Genomic DNA, 18986 nt, shown 5'->3' with positions numbered 1-18986 from the left:
TATTATTATTATTATTATTATTATTATTATTATTATTAGTGTAACTATGACTTTTAGTTACACTAATAATAACTTTACAGAAGTTTTAGTGTAAATATATCTAAATACTTAACATTTTAATGTTACAGCTTCATGCCGTCCTTTTGCCAGATAACAAATCAACGGACACTTACTTGTATGAGATACTGGTGTTTACAGGAGATAGAACTAACGCTGAAACAGATTCACAGATATTTGTAAGTATTTGCAATTTTAATGAATATAAAGTTTCGCTGCTTATTTAGTTAAATACATATTTTATAAAAAGCTTTAGATATATTGTTGCTTTACAATCAAATATTTTCTAAACAATATTAAATTAATCTTGCTAGCTGAGAGTTGGAAAATTTTAAAATTTATATTCTTTCTTTTTTTTTTCTAGTTTATTGTATCTGGAGATAATGAAGACACTGAAGTTAGAACCTTTGGAGATACGAGAGAAAAATATTTCAGACGGGGAAATGTGGACTGTTTCATTATGACCACACCAAGGTGCTTACAAAAGACTAAATCATTACTTAATTAGTATATATGGTGGTTATGTTATTGGTTATTTATGATTTACATAGAATGGGATGTATGTAAGAGGTATTATAGCAATAACTATTTTTTTAATAATTTAGACATTGATAATTTTGTATACCAATATACTATTATTATTATTATTATTATTATTATTATTATTATTATTATTATTATTATTATTATTATTATTATTATTATTATTATTATTATTATTATTTGAAATGAAAGGATAGGATTTGTGAGGAATGTTTTAATGTATATAATTTTAGTTTAGTAGTGTTTATTTGAAAATTTTTAAGTGTTGATTTATGATTAGGCATTGAAAAATATGAAATATATATATATACATACACCTTTAGTTTATTGATGTAGTTTTGATGAGCGATATAATACACATTAATAATGAGGTGTTTTTTATTTATTTATTTATTTATTTATTTATTTATTTATATTTATTTATTTATTTATTTATTTATTTATTTATTTATTTATTTATTTATTTATTTATTTATTTATTTATGTTTTGATGCTACTACCCTAAGTTTGGAAAAGTCCAATAGTTTTGTTATTTGATTTGAGGCGAGGTTATGAAACTTTTTGTATTTGTGGTAAAATACGTAAGGACATGTACCTATGAAGTTACTTTTTTCATCATATTAGTCACGGCATGATCTTACACGTTGATTGTAAAAGCTAGCTGACTTCAGTGTGCTTGACAACGATTTTAAAGACGGAATTACATAGCAGTTTTACAAATAAAGAGCTCATTAGTTAATTACAATTTTGTTTTGAAATTTTTATTTTTTATTTTTTGCTGTTTGTTGATTTTTTTTAAAGAATATTGAATTAAAAGTGTAATCAGGGGCAAAGTTTAACGAAGATATCGATGTGTGTCCGTGACACCCTCCACCAGAAAATGTTTAGCCACTAGTGTGACAGAAATAAATATTGAAATACAAATAAATATGATTAAAATGAATCATATATTAAATGTTCGTAATGTTCGTAACGATATGTATTAACATAAAATACATATCTTTTTTTTAACTTTAAAATATTCATAAAAGTAGAAACACTTCAATTTGGTTAAAAACTTAAATATGCGACTTCTGTGCAACAATTTACGAGGGAAGGGCGCGATGTCACTCAGATAATTGCACCAAATTTGGTGTAGGAGTAGGTAATGAGAATAGAAAGGTAAGTGTGGAAGCATTTGTTTCGCAGGTGTTCGGGATCAGAAATAATGGGTCCTACAGTTCAGGAGAAGTATGGCCTGTCAATCAGATATTGATGGGATGGAGTGTTTTCTCGCTGTTGTGGCCAATGCAAAGAAGTTAAATAAAGTAGAATGAAAACAGAAAAGATGAGCTGAACAGAAAATGCTTCAATGTCCGCCCTCAGTCCCACCAGGTGAATGCCGGGATACTAAATCATCATCTAACTTTGCTATTACCCACCTTATCTCTATAAAGAGGAATTAAAATATATAATAGTATATATATATATATATATATATATATATATATATATATATATATATTAAAAAAGCAGTCTCATATGTTTCAGACTGAATATGTATTGGCTTTTTTAGTACATTCATTTTTTGAATACAGTTCCTGGTACTATGTGGGCCTGTTATATTTTTTAATGCTTCTGTTAACAACTGTTTCATTGTCAAAAAAAAAAGGATATAGCACACTGTACGGTATATGAAGGTTAACTACGGTATTTTCTAATCTTGTTAAGACAATTTTTTAAGCTAACTTTACGTAGATGGCATGTGTGTAGACAGTGAAGATGTTCTGTCTCAAGTGTGGTAGGCAACAGAATTGAAATGCTCATGTTCATTTTGTGTTTACACTATTAAAGTGACGTGTTTGTGAAACATGAGTGAATTACATTTGGAGTCTTGAACGCAGTTGTTATGAGGCTGTATCTGTCCAATACATTTTGTTGTTATCTAGTGGTGAGTAGACAAAATTAAAATATTTCCTTTATCCTTTGCGTTAACATAGTTGTGTTAATAAAAGTCTTGTATGTGTTCAAGTTCAAACTGTTATTTCTGTTATGGCCGTCCACAGTGGTTCCTATTTTAAACAACACTATTCCCCAAATGTATATTTAAATTCGCCTCACAAACACACAATACTTTAATTTTGGTGGGCGCCACGTCATAGATATTAAACGCCCGTACAAATGAAATCTGTTAATATTGGTGGGTTCAAACATTTAATACTTGCGTACTGACAGCATATTATAGTTTGAAGAAATACAGCAACTTCATTGCGACCCCTTCTCTCGAAAACTTCTGGCGACGCCCATGATTAATTTCTGTATATATTTTCTTTATTTTTTAAATATAATTTCATTAAGCTAACTAGTGATGCATACCCAATTGGTAATGGTAAGAGCAGGACATTTGATAGATTTAGTATCCTGGCATTCACCTGGTGGGACTGAGGGAGGACATTGGCGAATTTTCTGTTCAGCTCATCTTTTCTGTTTTCATTCTACTTTATCTAACTTCTGCTGCATTGGTTGTAACAGTGAGCAAGGGCTCTGTCCCATCAGTATCTGATTGACAGGCCATACTTCTTCAGAACTGTAGGGCCCATTATTTCTGATTCCGAACGCTGTGAAACGAATACTTACACACGTCCTTTTCTATTCCCATTACCTACTCCCACACCAAATTTGGTGCAATTATCTCTGAAAGACATCGCTCCCTTCCCTCGTTAGCCGTACTGGAATTCACTTTTCCTGAGATCAACGATATCAAGAAGTGCTGGATCTGGTCAGAGAAAAGATGGGTAACCATTCGTACTCACCAGATGGTGTTGGCAGTGCAGCGTCCATCTAACATCATGAGGACATTTGGGAAGCTACTTCATAGAAACAAGTAGCGAACTCCGGTCTAGAAAACCAGCATTTTAACATCGAGGAGAGCCGATAAGCTGACCACACATCACGCCAAACGCATGAATGTTACAAGTTACAAGTCGGCTTGTAGTACCTGTCTCCATAAGGGTTGTTGCACTAGGAGCTTAGTTTTTTGTATGTGACTTTTGTATGAGTTTTGAAATACAGATGTACGAAAATAAATTATATAAACATATACTAAAAATAAAGCAACATTTACAAAATAGTCTTGATAAGCAGATTGACACTTTCTGTTCTTATTATTAACATACATATTTTATTTTATTTAATTACCTTCTAGCAAAATATTATGTGAAATGTTCATTGTTTTATGATTAAGCACCTTCAATTAAACACTTTCGCATTTACAGTTAAATATGCCGGAAAGCATTACAAGTATGATAATCCACTTCAGATATTTTAATGTTATCTCTTTTTCTTTTAAGGCCCTTAGGAGACCTCAACTACATGAAGATATGGCATAATAATTCTGGCAAAGGAAGACTGGCTTCTTGGTATCTAAGCTTCATCATAATTCATGATGTTCAAACAGGTTTGAAATATGAGTTCATTGCGGACCAGTGGTTTGCTGTTGAGGAAGAAGATGGAATGGTAAATACAAATTAATTTATTATTTTGAAGTAACATTGAATCGTTTGTGGAAATTTATTTGTATATATATATGAATATATTATCTGACAGTATTTTATTCGAGGGTGCATCGTGGCTCAGTGGTAAAGCGATCATCTCTGGTGCATGGTGTCCTTGGTTCGATCCTAGCTCGCGCCAAGTGAGCTTTGTTGTGGACAAACACCGCATTTGTGTGGGTTTACTCGGGGTTCTCCCGTTTCCTCCCACTTTCTTCATTACACCATTTCATTCATTTCTCACCATTACCGTCTCCTTTAGCGTAGCCAGCATAAGCGTTGGAGGTAAAACTTACAATTTCATTTCATTTCAACATTCTGTTCGAAGAAAACAAGTTGCTGCATGCTCTTCCATAAATGAAGTTAAACTGCGGGATAATGTGTCAAAGTCTTAGTTGAATATGCAAATAAAAAGTACTTTCACTTGTGGTTTATGGGACTCTAAATTCTATTCCGTATGCAAATAAAATGTACTTCCACTTGTGGTTTATGGGACTCTAAATTCTATTCCGTATGCAAATAAAATGTACTTCCACTTGTGGTTTATGGGACTCTAATTTCTATTCCGTATGCAGATAAAATGTACTTCCACTTGTGGTTTATGGGACTCTAAATTCTATTCCGTAATGTATTTCAGTTATTGAAGAAGATATAACTGCATATTGTATCTTAAGTTAAAACTGCAGTTTCAAAAATCATTGTAGAAATTAATATTAAGTGCGGATTAACAAAATTTAGATCATTTTTGACGTAGATAATAACACAATATGTACATTTCCTTCCCAGAAAGTGTCCACATTCAGCTCGATATTTTTTTAGAGAATTTAATATAAATTTTCCAAAACCAAGGAAGACCATGAGATCATCGAAAACAGATTAACGAAAGAAATCGTATGCATGATTATAGACATTTTTTTGAGTCAGCTATAGTTGTTCGAATTGTTTAGCAAGTGAGGAATTAAAATAAAATTTTTATATGCTGAATGGTACTTTTTTTAAGGAATAGGTTTTTGCTTGCTCCATTAATGGTCAGTCATAGGAAATGATATAAACATAATATAACTTTTTCTTTTATAACATATAGAACTAGACTGGTCTGATTGGAGATCTGATGCTTCTCGATATTTTTGCTTGTAGATGAAATAGACGAACCTATTAAAAAAATAGGGCAAATAATCTGTCCTTTGCGCTACTATCACTTGTCATCGTAGCAAATTATAATTTAAAAAAAATTATGTTCACCTGTTCTTTTCAATAAAAATAGACTTTGATACACTTGCCATATCTTAAAGATTGAAGCAAGTGTAACGGACCGTTTCAGCGTTGTTCATTTTATTTTCAATGTTGACAGTTGAATGCTTGGTTTATGTTTATTCAATATGCTGACGTTATGTCTATCTGCGCTGTTGGGTTTAGGTTTTCTACTGCTTTGTTCATTTTATTTCAATGTTAATGTCAATATGCCGACGTTATGTATATCTGCACTGTTGGGTTTAAGTTTACTATTTGTTAAATACCTCATGTTCATATTGTAAACTTATTTTTCTGATATAAATAATCTTTGAACATTTTTTGTAATTAAGTTTAAAAGAAGAAGAAAGTAAGTGAAGATATATAGTGTATTGTCTTAAAACAAGACTATTAAATAATCTTGAAAAATAATTTTGTGCAATTTTAAATCACAAAATAATCTAAAGATATAAAACTACAATTATTTATTCTTGTGCTTTTTATATTTTGAGAAAGGGATTTATTGCCAGAAAGTTTAAAGTAAAAAAAAAATTATGCATCTGTAAACAAACGTTCTCCGGAATCTACAGGTAACATTAGTTGTAAGAAAATACATCGGAGCACATTCTTATGAGGGCACACCGTCTTGTTTCCGAACCTGTAACCTATAAGGAGTAATACAACACAAGTTGGCTACTTTCTCTGTTTATCATATACGATGAATGAATTTTTCTTGCGTTATCCCAATAAGGGATCTGAAATCTAAGAGTGAACGATATGTAATACAGTTTTGTTATACTATTATGAAAATATCGGACGTGTAAAAAATTATTGTTTCCTGAATGTTCACCTTTTTGAAACAAATCACAGCACACACCATGGGAAAAATCTTCAAATGAAGAAGAGCATAAGTGTCTGTTTCGAACATCTCCTGTAGGAATCAGTACGACATACTAAGTGTTATTTTCACTTGCATTTAGTAAACAGTAACTTTTCTGACACACTGCGTAATTTTGTTCAATGTTATTGAAACTCGTGAAACTCCGTTTAACAATAGAGTTCACATTCATTTACAATCACCTTTGTTGGAATTATTAATAGTTGCATCAGACATGATGTTCCTATGTGCTACAAATGTTAACTAGTTTTATGTATAGAATGTTTTGGTCTCGTATAATTAAAATATAGTGTTTCCATAGTAGAAGTAATTATTTTATATATATTCTACGGTATATAATATATTGTCCGCTGGCATTTGCAGAACAAAACAATGGTGAGATTAGTTCCGAGTAGCAATTACTGCACTTATTTTATACATTGGTTAGGTATTGGCACAAACAAAATATCGTATTAACAAATAATTGAATAATAATAACCTAAAATGAATTGACAATAAATTGTAAAATATTTAGGCTTGAACACGAAAAAGAGTGAATGTCAATTGTTTATCTAGATGTCTTATATCGGTGTATTACTTGCACATTTTCACTGTTCACAGTAAATTTGGTTATTTTTTTTTTAAAACTAATTGAATTTGTATTAGCATTTGACCAAATGTAAGAATTAAAGAATTATAAAAAAAAAATTGTGAAGAATTCCAAAAACCAGTCACACAAAACAAAACATTTCCGTTCATATATACGCCATCTTCCATTCTCCTCGTATATTTTACTTTCACAGATAGACCGATTGCTGCCCGTTGCCAGTGACTCACAGAGGAAAGATTTCTCACATTTGTTTAGCCACCAAAGTCGTCAAAGTCTACGAGACAACCATTTATGGTTTTCCATCTTCCTCCGCCCGCCAAGAAGTCGATTTAGTCGTGTGGAGCGTGTATCAAGTTGTATGGCTTTATTATATCTGACGATGCTAACGAACGCTATGTGGTATGGCAGAGCTCCAAACAAGCCACAAGGAAGTGCTTTGAAAATTGGACCATTTACTCTGACTCCAGAACAGGTATAATCTTCCTATTTTTTTTTTAAATTGTCTTTATTTATAATGATAATATAATTAGCTTAGAGATTAAATTTGTTTCCCTTATTTTATATGTATCACTTTCTCAGTTCCAAAAAGTAAAGGTTGTTTATAAACTGCTAAACTAATATACAAATAAAACGTTAAATCATTCCAATCATAACACTACAGCTATTTCGCACTATTATCTGAAGACAAAACACGGTGGTAGAGCGCTTACCTCTGGTGCGTGGGATCCATGGTTCGAATCCCGGCCAAGTGGTGAACAACATCGTGTCCGTGGGTTTTCTCAGGATGTTTCCTCCCACATTTCCATTCCACCAGTTCTTCCATCATCATTCACTTGCCTTAATCATCCGTTTCTCTTAGACTAACGGGCATAACGTGGGACGTTAAATTGAAAGATATCATTACCCTGAAGACAAAATAGAAATCACAGCCAGCAAAATAAGGTTTTAGCATTACAGTAACCTGTTATAGCCACGTAAGCAACTTCACAAGCTCTGAGGAAAGTTTCCCTGTTGCGAAGTTTTCCCTTTCTGTCTGCACTTCTTAACAGTCATAGCTGCAGGAAAAAAAATAGCCAAAGTGACTGCAAGTGGCTACAGTTAAAAAAAAAATTGGTAGACAAATGCGCATCACAACGCGATCATCCAGGAAGACGAGAACAGCGAAAAAAAATGATTGTTAATAAAATTGCCTTGTTGGATCTACCTAGCACTCTGAGTGTTACAAGGATTATTAAAATATTTTTAAAAAAGCATGTACTTAATCATATCTAATAATTAACTGTAGGAAGTTTCTTATCTCCTACCCGAAGGAAACGTTTCTGTCATTTGGGTTGCAATTCGTGACAAAATTTGACAGTTCCGGATGGGTGTGCCTAGGTCGTAAAGATGGTGAACCACACTGTACTAGTTTCTGCAGTCGGATTTACCTTTGTGACTTATGTGATTTCGGAACCTCCAGTTTTCGCCCTGATATTGGCTGATCGGCGAGGGTCTTGCTACCCAAACATTTTTTTTTCTTTTTGACGTCCCATTGCTGAGATGAATTGTTTCTTCACCTTTCACCCAACAATTGTTTCGGGTTTCTTCCTAGGCTTTATGACTCGATTTGAACTCGTAAAGCAAAAATTTTCTAATTGGACCTTGTACCTTCAATTCTGTTGCTCTAAAGTAACACATGAAATCCAGAATTGCACAACCTTCAAGGGTCACAAACTGCCACTGTCTCTACTGTGCTAGCAAGCAAGCGTCTCCAAACGGACCTTCAAATAATACCCTTGTGTCAAATGTTAGAAAACTTATGACTTACCTTTTTGTATACTTAATGGCATCAATTACGTTTTTAGCACATTCAGCACCACTTGAATTATATTTAACTCACGTCGTGTTTGGTCTGGAGTTTGCGTGAGTTAAATCGAATTTACACAGTCGCCTGGACTCTACATACAGGACCAGCGCTGCCATATGTGCAACAGGTGCATTGTACAGGGCAGCAAAATCTATCATAATTATATATATATTTTTTAAATAAGTATTTCTTGTTCGAAACAGACTTCATGATGATGGTAGATAAATTTACCAAGCTGACCTTCTATTCGAATACTACATTCATAAAGCGTGTTTAGGTCGCATTAGTTTAAGGTCACATGGACAGTGCTAAAGCAAATGGTCAAACAAACCAAAGCATGAATTGTTTGATTGTTGTCAAATACAAGAATTCAACAGTAGCGAATACCTGTTCCATTTAGTTAGTTATCACAGTTTTGATATGGAAACTAGTCTTGTCTTTGTCACAGGTAGAAACAAGTTTATTTTTTAATTTCAACAGCTGTAGAAGAAAAATCAAGAAATAAAGATAAAAGAGTTAGTTGCACTGGAATTGCAAACTGAAATATTGAGATTGAAGCTTGATATTGAATTCTATAAAAAGGATTACCATCTTTCCTCTGTAGATGTGTTTGTTTTGTCTTTCACTAACTTAGCAGATTATTATTTAAAGAAAAAGAAACAGCCACAACAAGATTGCATTTGTAGTGTTTAGACCTTTCTGAGTGCGAGTGCTCTTTCCCTCTCATTCATTACTGATGATGGCATATTTAAAATCATGAATTTAAAGATTTGTTCTTTCTGAAGAAAGGGAGGGGCGGCGGCAAATAATGTCATTGCACGGAGTGGCAAATAGCCTAGAGCCGCCCCTGTCTACATATACGTGTATAATGGTATAATGAGTTGGATACGTTTCATTTTTTCTTCGTAATATACGTAAATGCTATTGCTAAATGCGTAAATGCTATATGTAAATGCGTATGCATGCTTATCCCACCTCCCTAACAATCATTCAAACTCGTGAAAACAAATAATAATTTCTAAATATATCTTTTAGATATGCAAATCTAGTGTACTTTCCAAAATAAATTATTGGGCCTTTGTTTTATAAATTAAAATCACTATGCTAAAAATTTCTTCAATATTTTGTAGTCGTGGGATCAAAATATATTCCGGCATATGTTTTGTATATTTTAGTGTCTGAGAAGGATGTAATTGTATAAACATTTTCTAGAAGATCAAATATAGATAATTAAAATTAATTGCACACAAAATGATTTTTTAAAAAATGTTAATTGCTCAAAATTTGTGCACAAACATTTTCTAAACTATTCGCTTGATAAGTTATAAATTTGTAACCAGAGTGTTTAAATATCAATTTATTTAATTTCAATTTCATATATTATATGTATAATTCATGAAACATTTTTTATTATTTTCGATGTAAACTCATAAGTTGATTCTAATTACAGATTGGAATAGGAATAATATCCAACTTAGTCGTATTCCCGCCAACTTTGCTTATTGTGACTTTATTCAGAAAGTCCAAAATCAGAAAGCTTAGAAAAAATAGAATAGATGAAGCTTTGGCAAAAGCAGGTATGTTGTACAATAATCATGATTTATTTTTTATATTTTGCTCATTCATTAAATTACGGTGGTAGATATATAAATATTTAATGAATCATTAATACATAGTCCTTATCCATAATGCAATGGTGTCTTGAAATCTCAGAAGTAAAAAAAAAAAATAAATAAATAAAAGATTTGTATTTATATGTACAGAAGGCTGTTTCATGTTTATTTGACCAAACGCGATTCCTTTCGCCCAAGCTCAAAATGAACTTGATTGACCTTGGTCAGACACGTCTATAAGTGTAGTGTGCGAGCGTAAAAGAGTCCCGCCAAATTCAAACCAAAACTGAATCGCTTTTCGAAGGATTGTATTGTAGCCCTTTACGACGCAATGTTTAGTGTTTCAATGATCAGGAGGAAGTGTAAGAGCAATGGTTGTGACATTATCTTGAATTTAGTCAAGAATCTGATCCGTAAGTATCAGAATTCTGTGTTCCCTTTGTTCGATTCTCCAACAAAGGGACGAGAACACGGCCGTGCACACAAGCCACCACCAGTTTACATGTAAAGCTTCACAGAATGACCATGCAAGGGGATCTCCGACACAAAGACATATAACGAATTGTTTAAAAGTGTTTGGAAACTGTCAATCGCACCTTGCACCAACGATTGCATCTTGAAAATGTGTTCAAAACTAGAAATCATCAACTTACCGATGCTTATTGATGGGACCGCAAATGTAACACTCGAAAGATGTACGAGCAGCATCTGACAAACCAAAAGTAACGGTCAAATAAAATAAAACTATCATGAAGACAGTCTATATACTAGCATTATATAGTACTAGTTGAAAAAAAACTGATACTTTGTTTCTACATAAAATAGTAAATGGACAATTAAATTTTGTCTCTATTTCTCACATTCAATTTCAGAATACCCATTCGTGCAACATGGAATACGAGTCTTTTTTATATTCCGAAACCTCGACTGCAGTAGACCAGGGACGTAGCCAGGATTTCGTGAAGGGGGGGGGGCGGTCCGAATCATGAAATACTGTGGTCATCACACCAGGGACTCAACCATTGAAAACTATTTTACTGGAACATATATTGGTTCGTTTAGCCAGGATTTCGTACCGGGGGAGGGGGGGGAATGACAAGAAATTCTGAAGGCCCAGGAGCTCGATCACTCTAAACTACTTTACTATCAACATATATTGGTTTGTTAGGACAATAAAAAGAAGATATGTTGGTTAGTATTTTAAGAACAAACTATGAAGAAATCTCGAGTAAAATAATAATAATAAAAAAACTTATTGAAAAAGATTTTATAATGTATTTACATTCTTCCTCTGTTTATTCAAATATAACAATTTTCCTTTCATTATGACCTCAACTATTATAAAAAGTACATTTTCACTATTATAAAAAGTACATACTTAATAATGTATTGTAAAATATTTTACAATATCTGCGTTCCTTTCTCTGTTGAATCAAATGTTAACAGAACTTTCTTTCCATATAAATTTTTGTTTTTATTATTCCGTCAGCAAGTGTCTGTTCCAAATGACAGGTAAAGGAGCAGTAGAAAATTGTTTTTGAAATATCATGTTTGATACTGCAAGGATGCGATGATGAAAAATTATGATAAAAAATGTCCACGCTGTTACACAACGGCACTATGTTTTCGGAAGCTTGAAATCTTCCTCCCTAGTAGCAGAAATTCTGAGAATTAAGTAACATTTCTAGAAATTTCAAATTCCCTGGCTCTTCCAGGATATTTTGCTCACCTTGCCACCACGTATTGCAAGTAATACAAATCTCCTCATAAGAAAAAGTAACCAAAAGCTTCCTATAGTTTTTTTTTAACGCTGATTCTTATTTTTCTCATTTCATTTTGTTTCGTCCTTCCTTATTTTTTTTCATTTGTGGTCTCGAAGGGGGGGATCCGGACCCCCTGGACTCCCCCTTGGCTACGTGCCTGAGTAGCCCAAAAGTCACTGAATTGAACAGACTTCCACCTATCATAGTAACAACCTCCTAACGTCGTGCCTTAAAAGCATGGGGATGAACTAAGTGAGACGTTCAGAGATTGCTACTACTCATTGTCCGAAATGAGTAGGTCGAAGTGAATTGAGAGGAAATGATAACACATCTATGCTTCAGTTAATAAATGTATTGGTTAATCAATATCATAATGTCTGTGTGTATGTCTGAGTGTGAATGTAGCATAACAATTCAGATCACAAATCGTAAACCTCTAGAAATGGTATCACGATCAATACGCACATAGCTGAGATACACATACCTGTTTAAACGATGAGTGTCTGGACTGGATAATGATACTTCTCAGTTCTGGATCTCCTGGACTGGATAGTTGGTTGTTTGTAGTCTCCAATTGAACCAACTAAAAGCCAACCATAAGCACCATAAGCACTATGGTTGGAAGTTGAAGAAGAATAGATCACCTTTGATCTATCCGTAGTCGAATGGATTGCAGACCCCTGCTTGGCTACTAATTTCTTCCTAAGTGTCTCTGATTCCTCTGATCCACTTCTGATCCCAATCCTCTCTAACGAGAGGTTTTTGTTCATGATTCCAGACACTGGAATTCGTTGCGTTGATCATTTGTGTTTAGCTCAGCTATTGGTGAAACATTGGTTTCAACCCGTTTTACATCGTGACCAAATTCCCAGACCAACAATCGTTTGCAAACCTGAAGTTGTGCCACATTCAAATTGTGTCAATGTTAACAGACAATATTTCACATTGATGACATTACATATTTCGTTCACAACTTTACAACTCGTTCATATCTTTATCCGTGAAAGAATTATCCAGTCGTCATTATAGAAAATTAAACTGAAAATACTCTTATATAAATATTAATTAATGTTTTTTTGTTAATATTTTGTTATTTTGGCTATCACAGTTGCTACAAGTTTTAGACTAAAATGGCCATTATGCTGGTTTGAACATATAAATACACTGCAAGTCAAAATAGCGGACACTATTTCAGAAATTTATTCTGTGAAATGTAATCAACTTGTGTTATTGTGAGACATGCGCCTCAGAAGGTTAACTTTTGAAGTTTCGTTTCCACTCATTGTTTCTACTTTCTACCGCTCAAAGACAGCAGCGAGCATGAAATGATTTGCTTATATTTACCGTAACATGCTACAAAAACGTTTTGCAGGAGATAGATTACAGGCTTGATGTATACCATGTCACGCGAAGTGGTCATACAGATATGTTTAAAGAAAACTTTCATAGTTTACCTTTCTTCGTACATGCCTCACAATAACTGTTTATTTAAATTCACAGCATAAATTTTTGAAATCAGGTCCATCATTTTGACTTGCATTGTACATATAAATAAATAAATAAATAAATAAATATTGGAAAATGGTATGACGTAATATAATGTTTACTGCAAGTTGATAACTCTCGCACAACATATTATCTCTTACTGTTCCTTCCATTACATTTATGACCATTTTTTCTCCTCCTCTTATGTATTTACATATGATTTTCAGCTTAAGTTCAACCAGTTTCATGTTTGTTAATAAATAAATAAATAAATAAATAAATAAATAAAACCTTGCCATTAACATACACGTATGTGAAGAAGTGTAAAATGCAATTTATCAATGATGCTAAGTTACATATAACACCAGTGTCTCTAGATTATGAAATAACTTAGTACGAAAATAGTCTTGTCAATAACTTAAGGTTTTTCTTGTCTCGTTTAGGTGCAGCATCTACTGAAGAAAACTCAGACGAAAATGAAGATAATAATTTTCCAAAGAAAAGGTACATCTTGAAATTTTATTTTGAAATCTTATTTTGAAGTTTTATTTCAATTTTAAGGTATTTTATAAAATAATAGTCACTTTAAAACCAACTTTTTCAGTTACAATGTGAAAAAATGTTTTCTTCGAAACTAAAGCGCAACGGATAGTGTTTTATTCATGTGATTAGAATAGGTTGGTGTAATAAATCATACTGTTCGTCATAAGTACATAATGATTTTAACTTTTTTTAAAATTACTATTCTAATAATTTTTTTAAAATTGTAAAAAATAAAAAAAATGTTGCTCAACATGTTTAGCTAAAGCGAATACCTTACAGTGGTTCAAATTGAACGTTAGTGTATCTCATAAAATTTGCTTTTTAAGTTAGTGGGCACGAAGTCCCCTCCCCCCCACGTTAGTAGGAGGTGTGATTGACATTTAGAAGTGTCACTTCTAGATGGCAGCATAATAAATAGTTGTTAGTATTATTATCCTATGTACTGTTCACTTCAGTCCCTGTAGATTTTTGTGAGAGTTTCTAATTTGATTCTTTTGCGAGATATATATTTAATCTTAATAGGTGGGTACAAAATCCCCCCCCCCTGGTAGTCCGCGTTACAAAACATATCTAGGTAGTGCGAGGGTTAAATATTATCTGATTGAAAGAAACAATAAGAATTGATTTGGAAAAGCAGCTTGTAAAGTTACACTTCTAAAACAATTTGTCTAGTTATGTCTTAAATACTTATGTGCACCGCTTGTAGAGTTCTGTTTTAAATAAATAGTACCCAGTGTATTAAGGTAGTTGATTAAAGAAAAGTGTCGAATTTTCGCTAGATCTATTATTGTAGTTTTCAAGGTAACAGCTAACAAAACTGATTCGTCCATCTGCAATCTTCTTCTTTTTCACCTCAACCATAGGTTGGTGGGCAACATGGAAATTTTAAAAACTTTTCTCTCCCTTGGGAGTGGTGTTTTATAGTTTGATAAGGTCTCTTCTTCATAACTGCTTCTAGATATTCTATTCTAGTTCTTTCTCTTCCTGGTTTTCCTTCTGCCTTTCCCTCTATCAACATGGCAATCCAATCGGAGTGCCAAATAAGATGGCCAAGCATGCTGTTTCTTCTTTTTCCTATTATCTTTATAATCTATCATCCTTCATTAGCTTCTTTTAGTACGTCTTCGTTCCTTTTTCTTTCGGTCCATTCTGCGCCAGCACCACATTTCAAATGCTTCCAGCTTGGATATTTCAGGTTTTCTCGCGCCACGCTCCATACCAGAGTCTTAATAAATCATTTACGAACGTCCAACGACACATTTCTTGATTCCTCTTTTCCTATTGAATGCTTGTTTAGCCTGCACCCTTTTTGAACTTACGATTTTTTCACTTTTTCCTTCCGAGGATATTAGACTTCCTAAATAGGAGAACGTCTTAACGTCTTCGATTTTCTCTCCCTCTAGCCATACGTTTGCCCTTTCCTGTCCTGCTCTTGTGCACTTTATCACTTTGGTTTTCTTCTTATTTATCTTCATTTTGCATGTTTTTTTCCCAGTTGGTCGTTCAAGTTTGAAAGTGCTTGCCACACAGATATACATTTCAATCTTGAAATAATTTCAGCAACCTGTCTGCTGTTTTCATCAGTCAAAAGAAAGAAAGAAAAAAAAAGATTTGTTGGCCGATGAAAGCAGCAGACAAATTGCTAAATTATTTCAGCATTTAACTTAATAAAAACATGCATTATTCATGTAATTAAGTTGTCCCTTTCATAAACGTGTGCAATGAGCCAGATCTACTAGGTATATTGCAAGCTAAAAAATTGGCTACATTGGGCATAAGTTGAAATAAAGTAGGCAACATCACTACAGCCGTTAACAGAAGTAGAAGAGCAATTACGTAGAACATTTACATTGTGAAGCTGTTATACATATAGTTACAAGAAATCTGTGTACAAATAGTAAGTAGAGATAGGTAATTATTACATTAGTTTGTTTTCACCTTATTTTATTCTATTCATATTAACCCACAATTCTTCCTTTAACTTGATGTTGTTAATAATAGATTTAGCGAAAATTAACAAAGCTTTTGCTTCAATTACCCGACTATCTTAGTATAAAGACTTGAAAAACATTGTATTTTTTATTTATAAATTGATTATTTTATTGGTGCTTGTTTAGGTCTCCAATATTTTGCAGTTTAATCACGATTGATCCTCGCACTACCTAGGTATTTTTTATAACGAGGACTACCAAGGGAGGAGGTCATTTTGTACCCACCTTTAAAGATTAAATATATATTTCGCAAAAGAAATAAATTACAAACTTTCACAAAAATCTATAGTGCCTAAAGTGAACAGTACACAGGATAATAATACTAACAACTTTTTATTATACTGCCATCTAGTAGTGACACTACTAAATGCCAATCACACCTCCTACCAATGCGGGGGGGGGTTCGTGCCCACCAACTTAAAATAGCAAATTTTGTGAGGCACACTAACGTTCAATTTGAACGACCGTAAGGTATTCGCTTTAGTTGAACATCATGTTGAGCAATAACCAGTGGCGTATTTACGATTTTGTTTCGGGGGAGGCTTTGCTAACTTTTTGGGGGGTGCTTTGCCTGAAAATGTGAAACTTCTGCAAGATATTTCGTATACTTTACTATAGTAAGTAAGATTTCGGGGGAGGGCTTAAGCCCGGAAGCCCCCTCCCTAAATACGCCACTGGCAATAACATATTTTCCTACATTTTGAAAGAAATAAGTAGAAGAGTAATTACAAATATATATATATATATATATATATATATATATATATATATATACAGGGTGGTAGGTAACTCCACCGAAAAACTTTGGGAGGTGGTTCCTTATATGAAATGAAAGAAAAAAATTCTGATAAACATAGGTCGAAAAACGTCTCCTTTCAGAGTTATGAACCGCCGAAAATTCGAAAAATCATGTTTCGAAACGCCCTGCCTTAGAAACTATAGAACTTATCCAAAGCGGTTTAAGGAGTTACACAGGATCTAGTATGCGATCTATCTAAATATTCATGTTTTAACATCCTTCGTTATCGGCGGAACGAACGCGCCATTAGTACTTAAAGGAGTGTCCCTATACCTCAACTTCCTTTTTACAGTTCGTTTCGCCGATAACGGACCACGGTAGAACATGGATGTTTAGATAGAGCGCATACTAGTTCCTTTGTAATCCCTTAAACCGCTTGAGATCGGTCTTGTAGTTTCTAAGGCAGAGCGTTTCGAAACGTGAATTTTCGAATTTTCGGCGGCTCATAACTCTGAAAGGAGACGTTTTTCGTCCCATGTTTATTAGAACTTTTTTCTTTCATTTCATATAAGGAATCACCTCCCAAAGTTTGTCGGTGGAGTTACCTACCACCCTGTATATATATATATCCTGTAGTGGGCACAAAGTACCCCGTTGGTAGTCCGAGGTTGAAGACTAGATTACTAACGTAAATAGTTCTTGTAAGTATTATATACAAATGTAATGTCGTTATCAAGTGAATATATATTTTTTAAAAGAAGTAATTGAAAACTGAAAACTATTATATATATATATATATATATATATATATATATATATATATATATATATGCTAAGTGTGTGCAAGTAATTTATCTCTGTTGTACATGTTTGTTGCAGAAGGAATTTCATGTTACCATGGTGGTGTCGTATAATTGCATGGATACTGGTAGTTGTAGTTATAGCAACATCCATCTTCTTCCTTTGGGCCTACGGAGTTCAGTTTGGAGAGACTAAAACCAAGAAATGGTTGGCCTCAATGCTAGCATCGTTATTCTCTTCCATTATTTTAATAGAACCATTAAAGGTATTTATCGTTTATTTATTCTTTATGTAGTCATGTAAGATATTGAAAACCCATTAAGAACAATTTCTTCTTAAAATCTCAATACAGAGTCCGCCAGAAAAATGTATACATTATTTGTCATCCTGTGTCAGTATACTGCCACTGACAATTGTTTTGAAATTTAACTATGTTGCAGTATGGTTTTTCGCCCAACAGATGTCAGCATTGCCAATTGTTTTCAGTTGGGACGCTCGAGAACGTTCGCCAGAAGATTACAGAGTCATGTGCATCTGTCTCCATTGATACATTGACCGCTGTAGCTGTAGCGACCTCTCGTCGTTCCATGCGCCTCGAACTTGTCAACAATGTGTTTGAATGTTAGTCGGGTTAGTGGTTCAGTACCAAACTCTCCTTTCCACTGACGTTGCACTTTGATGGTATTCCCAAACCTGATAAAACACTTGAAAACGTACTTACGCTGCTCGAACGTCAAGCGTGCTCCTGCCATTTTCTTATCTCACTTTGATGGTATTCCCAAACCTGATAAAACACTTGAACACATACTTACGCTGCTCGAACGTCAAGCGTGCTCCTGCCATTTTCTTATCTCACTTTGATGGTATTCCCAAACCTGATAAAACACTTGAACACATACTTACGCTGCTCGAACGTCAAGCGTGCTCCTGCCATTTTCTTATCTCACTTTGATGGTATTCCCAAACCTGATAAAACACTTGAACACATACTTACGCTGCTCGAACGTCAAGCGTGCTCCTGCCATTTTCTTAACTCACTTTGATGGTATTCCCAAACCTGATAAAACACTTGAAAACGTACTCACGCTGCTCGAACGTCAAGCGTGATCCTGCCATTTTCTTATCTCACTTTGATGGTATTCCCAAATCTGATAAAACACTTGAAAACGTACTCACGCTGCTCGAACGTCAAGCGTGCTCCTGCCATTTTCTTATCTCACTTTGATGGTATTCCCAAATCTGATAAAACACTTGAAAACGTACTCACGCTGCTCGAACGTCAAGCGTGCTCCTGCCATTTTCTTATCTCACTTTGATGGTATTCCCAAATCTGATAAAACACTTGAAAACGTACTCAC

At 33.7% G+C, this 18986-nt stretch overlaps 1 protein-coding gene across 1 annotated transcript in view; it reads left to right on the top strand.

Moving 5' to 3' along the window:
* Positions 1-18986, top strand: part of LOC145682405 (polycystin-1-like protein 2) — a 68895-nt gene that overhangs the window by 8826 nt on the left and 41083 nt on the right. The window contains exons 2-8 of the mRNA XM_081754016.1: positions 129-236; positions 422-531; positions 3930-4095; positions 7041-7319; positions 10144-10270; positions 13998-14058; positions 17707-17893. Of these exons, the coding sequence (XP_081610142.1) occupies positions 129-236; positions 422-531; positions 3930-4095; positions 7041-7319; positions 10144-10270; positions 13998-14058; positions 17707-17893 (1038 nt within the window). The remainder of the gene's footprint in view (positions 1-128; positions 237-421; positions 532-3929; positions 4096-7040; positions 7320-10143; positions 10271-13997; positions 14059-17706; positions 17894-18986) is intronic.

Source organism: Thermobia domestica, chromosome 3 (genome assembly GCF_964235325.1).
Source record: "Thermobia domestica chromosome 3, izTheDome1.hap1.1, whole genome shotgun sequence".
Taxonomy (NCBI): Eukaryota; Metazoa; Arthropoda; class Insecta; order Zygentoma; family Lepismatidae; genus Thermobia; species Thermobia domestica.
Note: the sequence above shows the minus strand (reverse complement) of the source record. Positions and strands in the feature narration are given on the sequence as shown.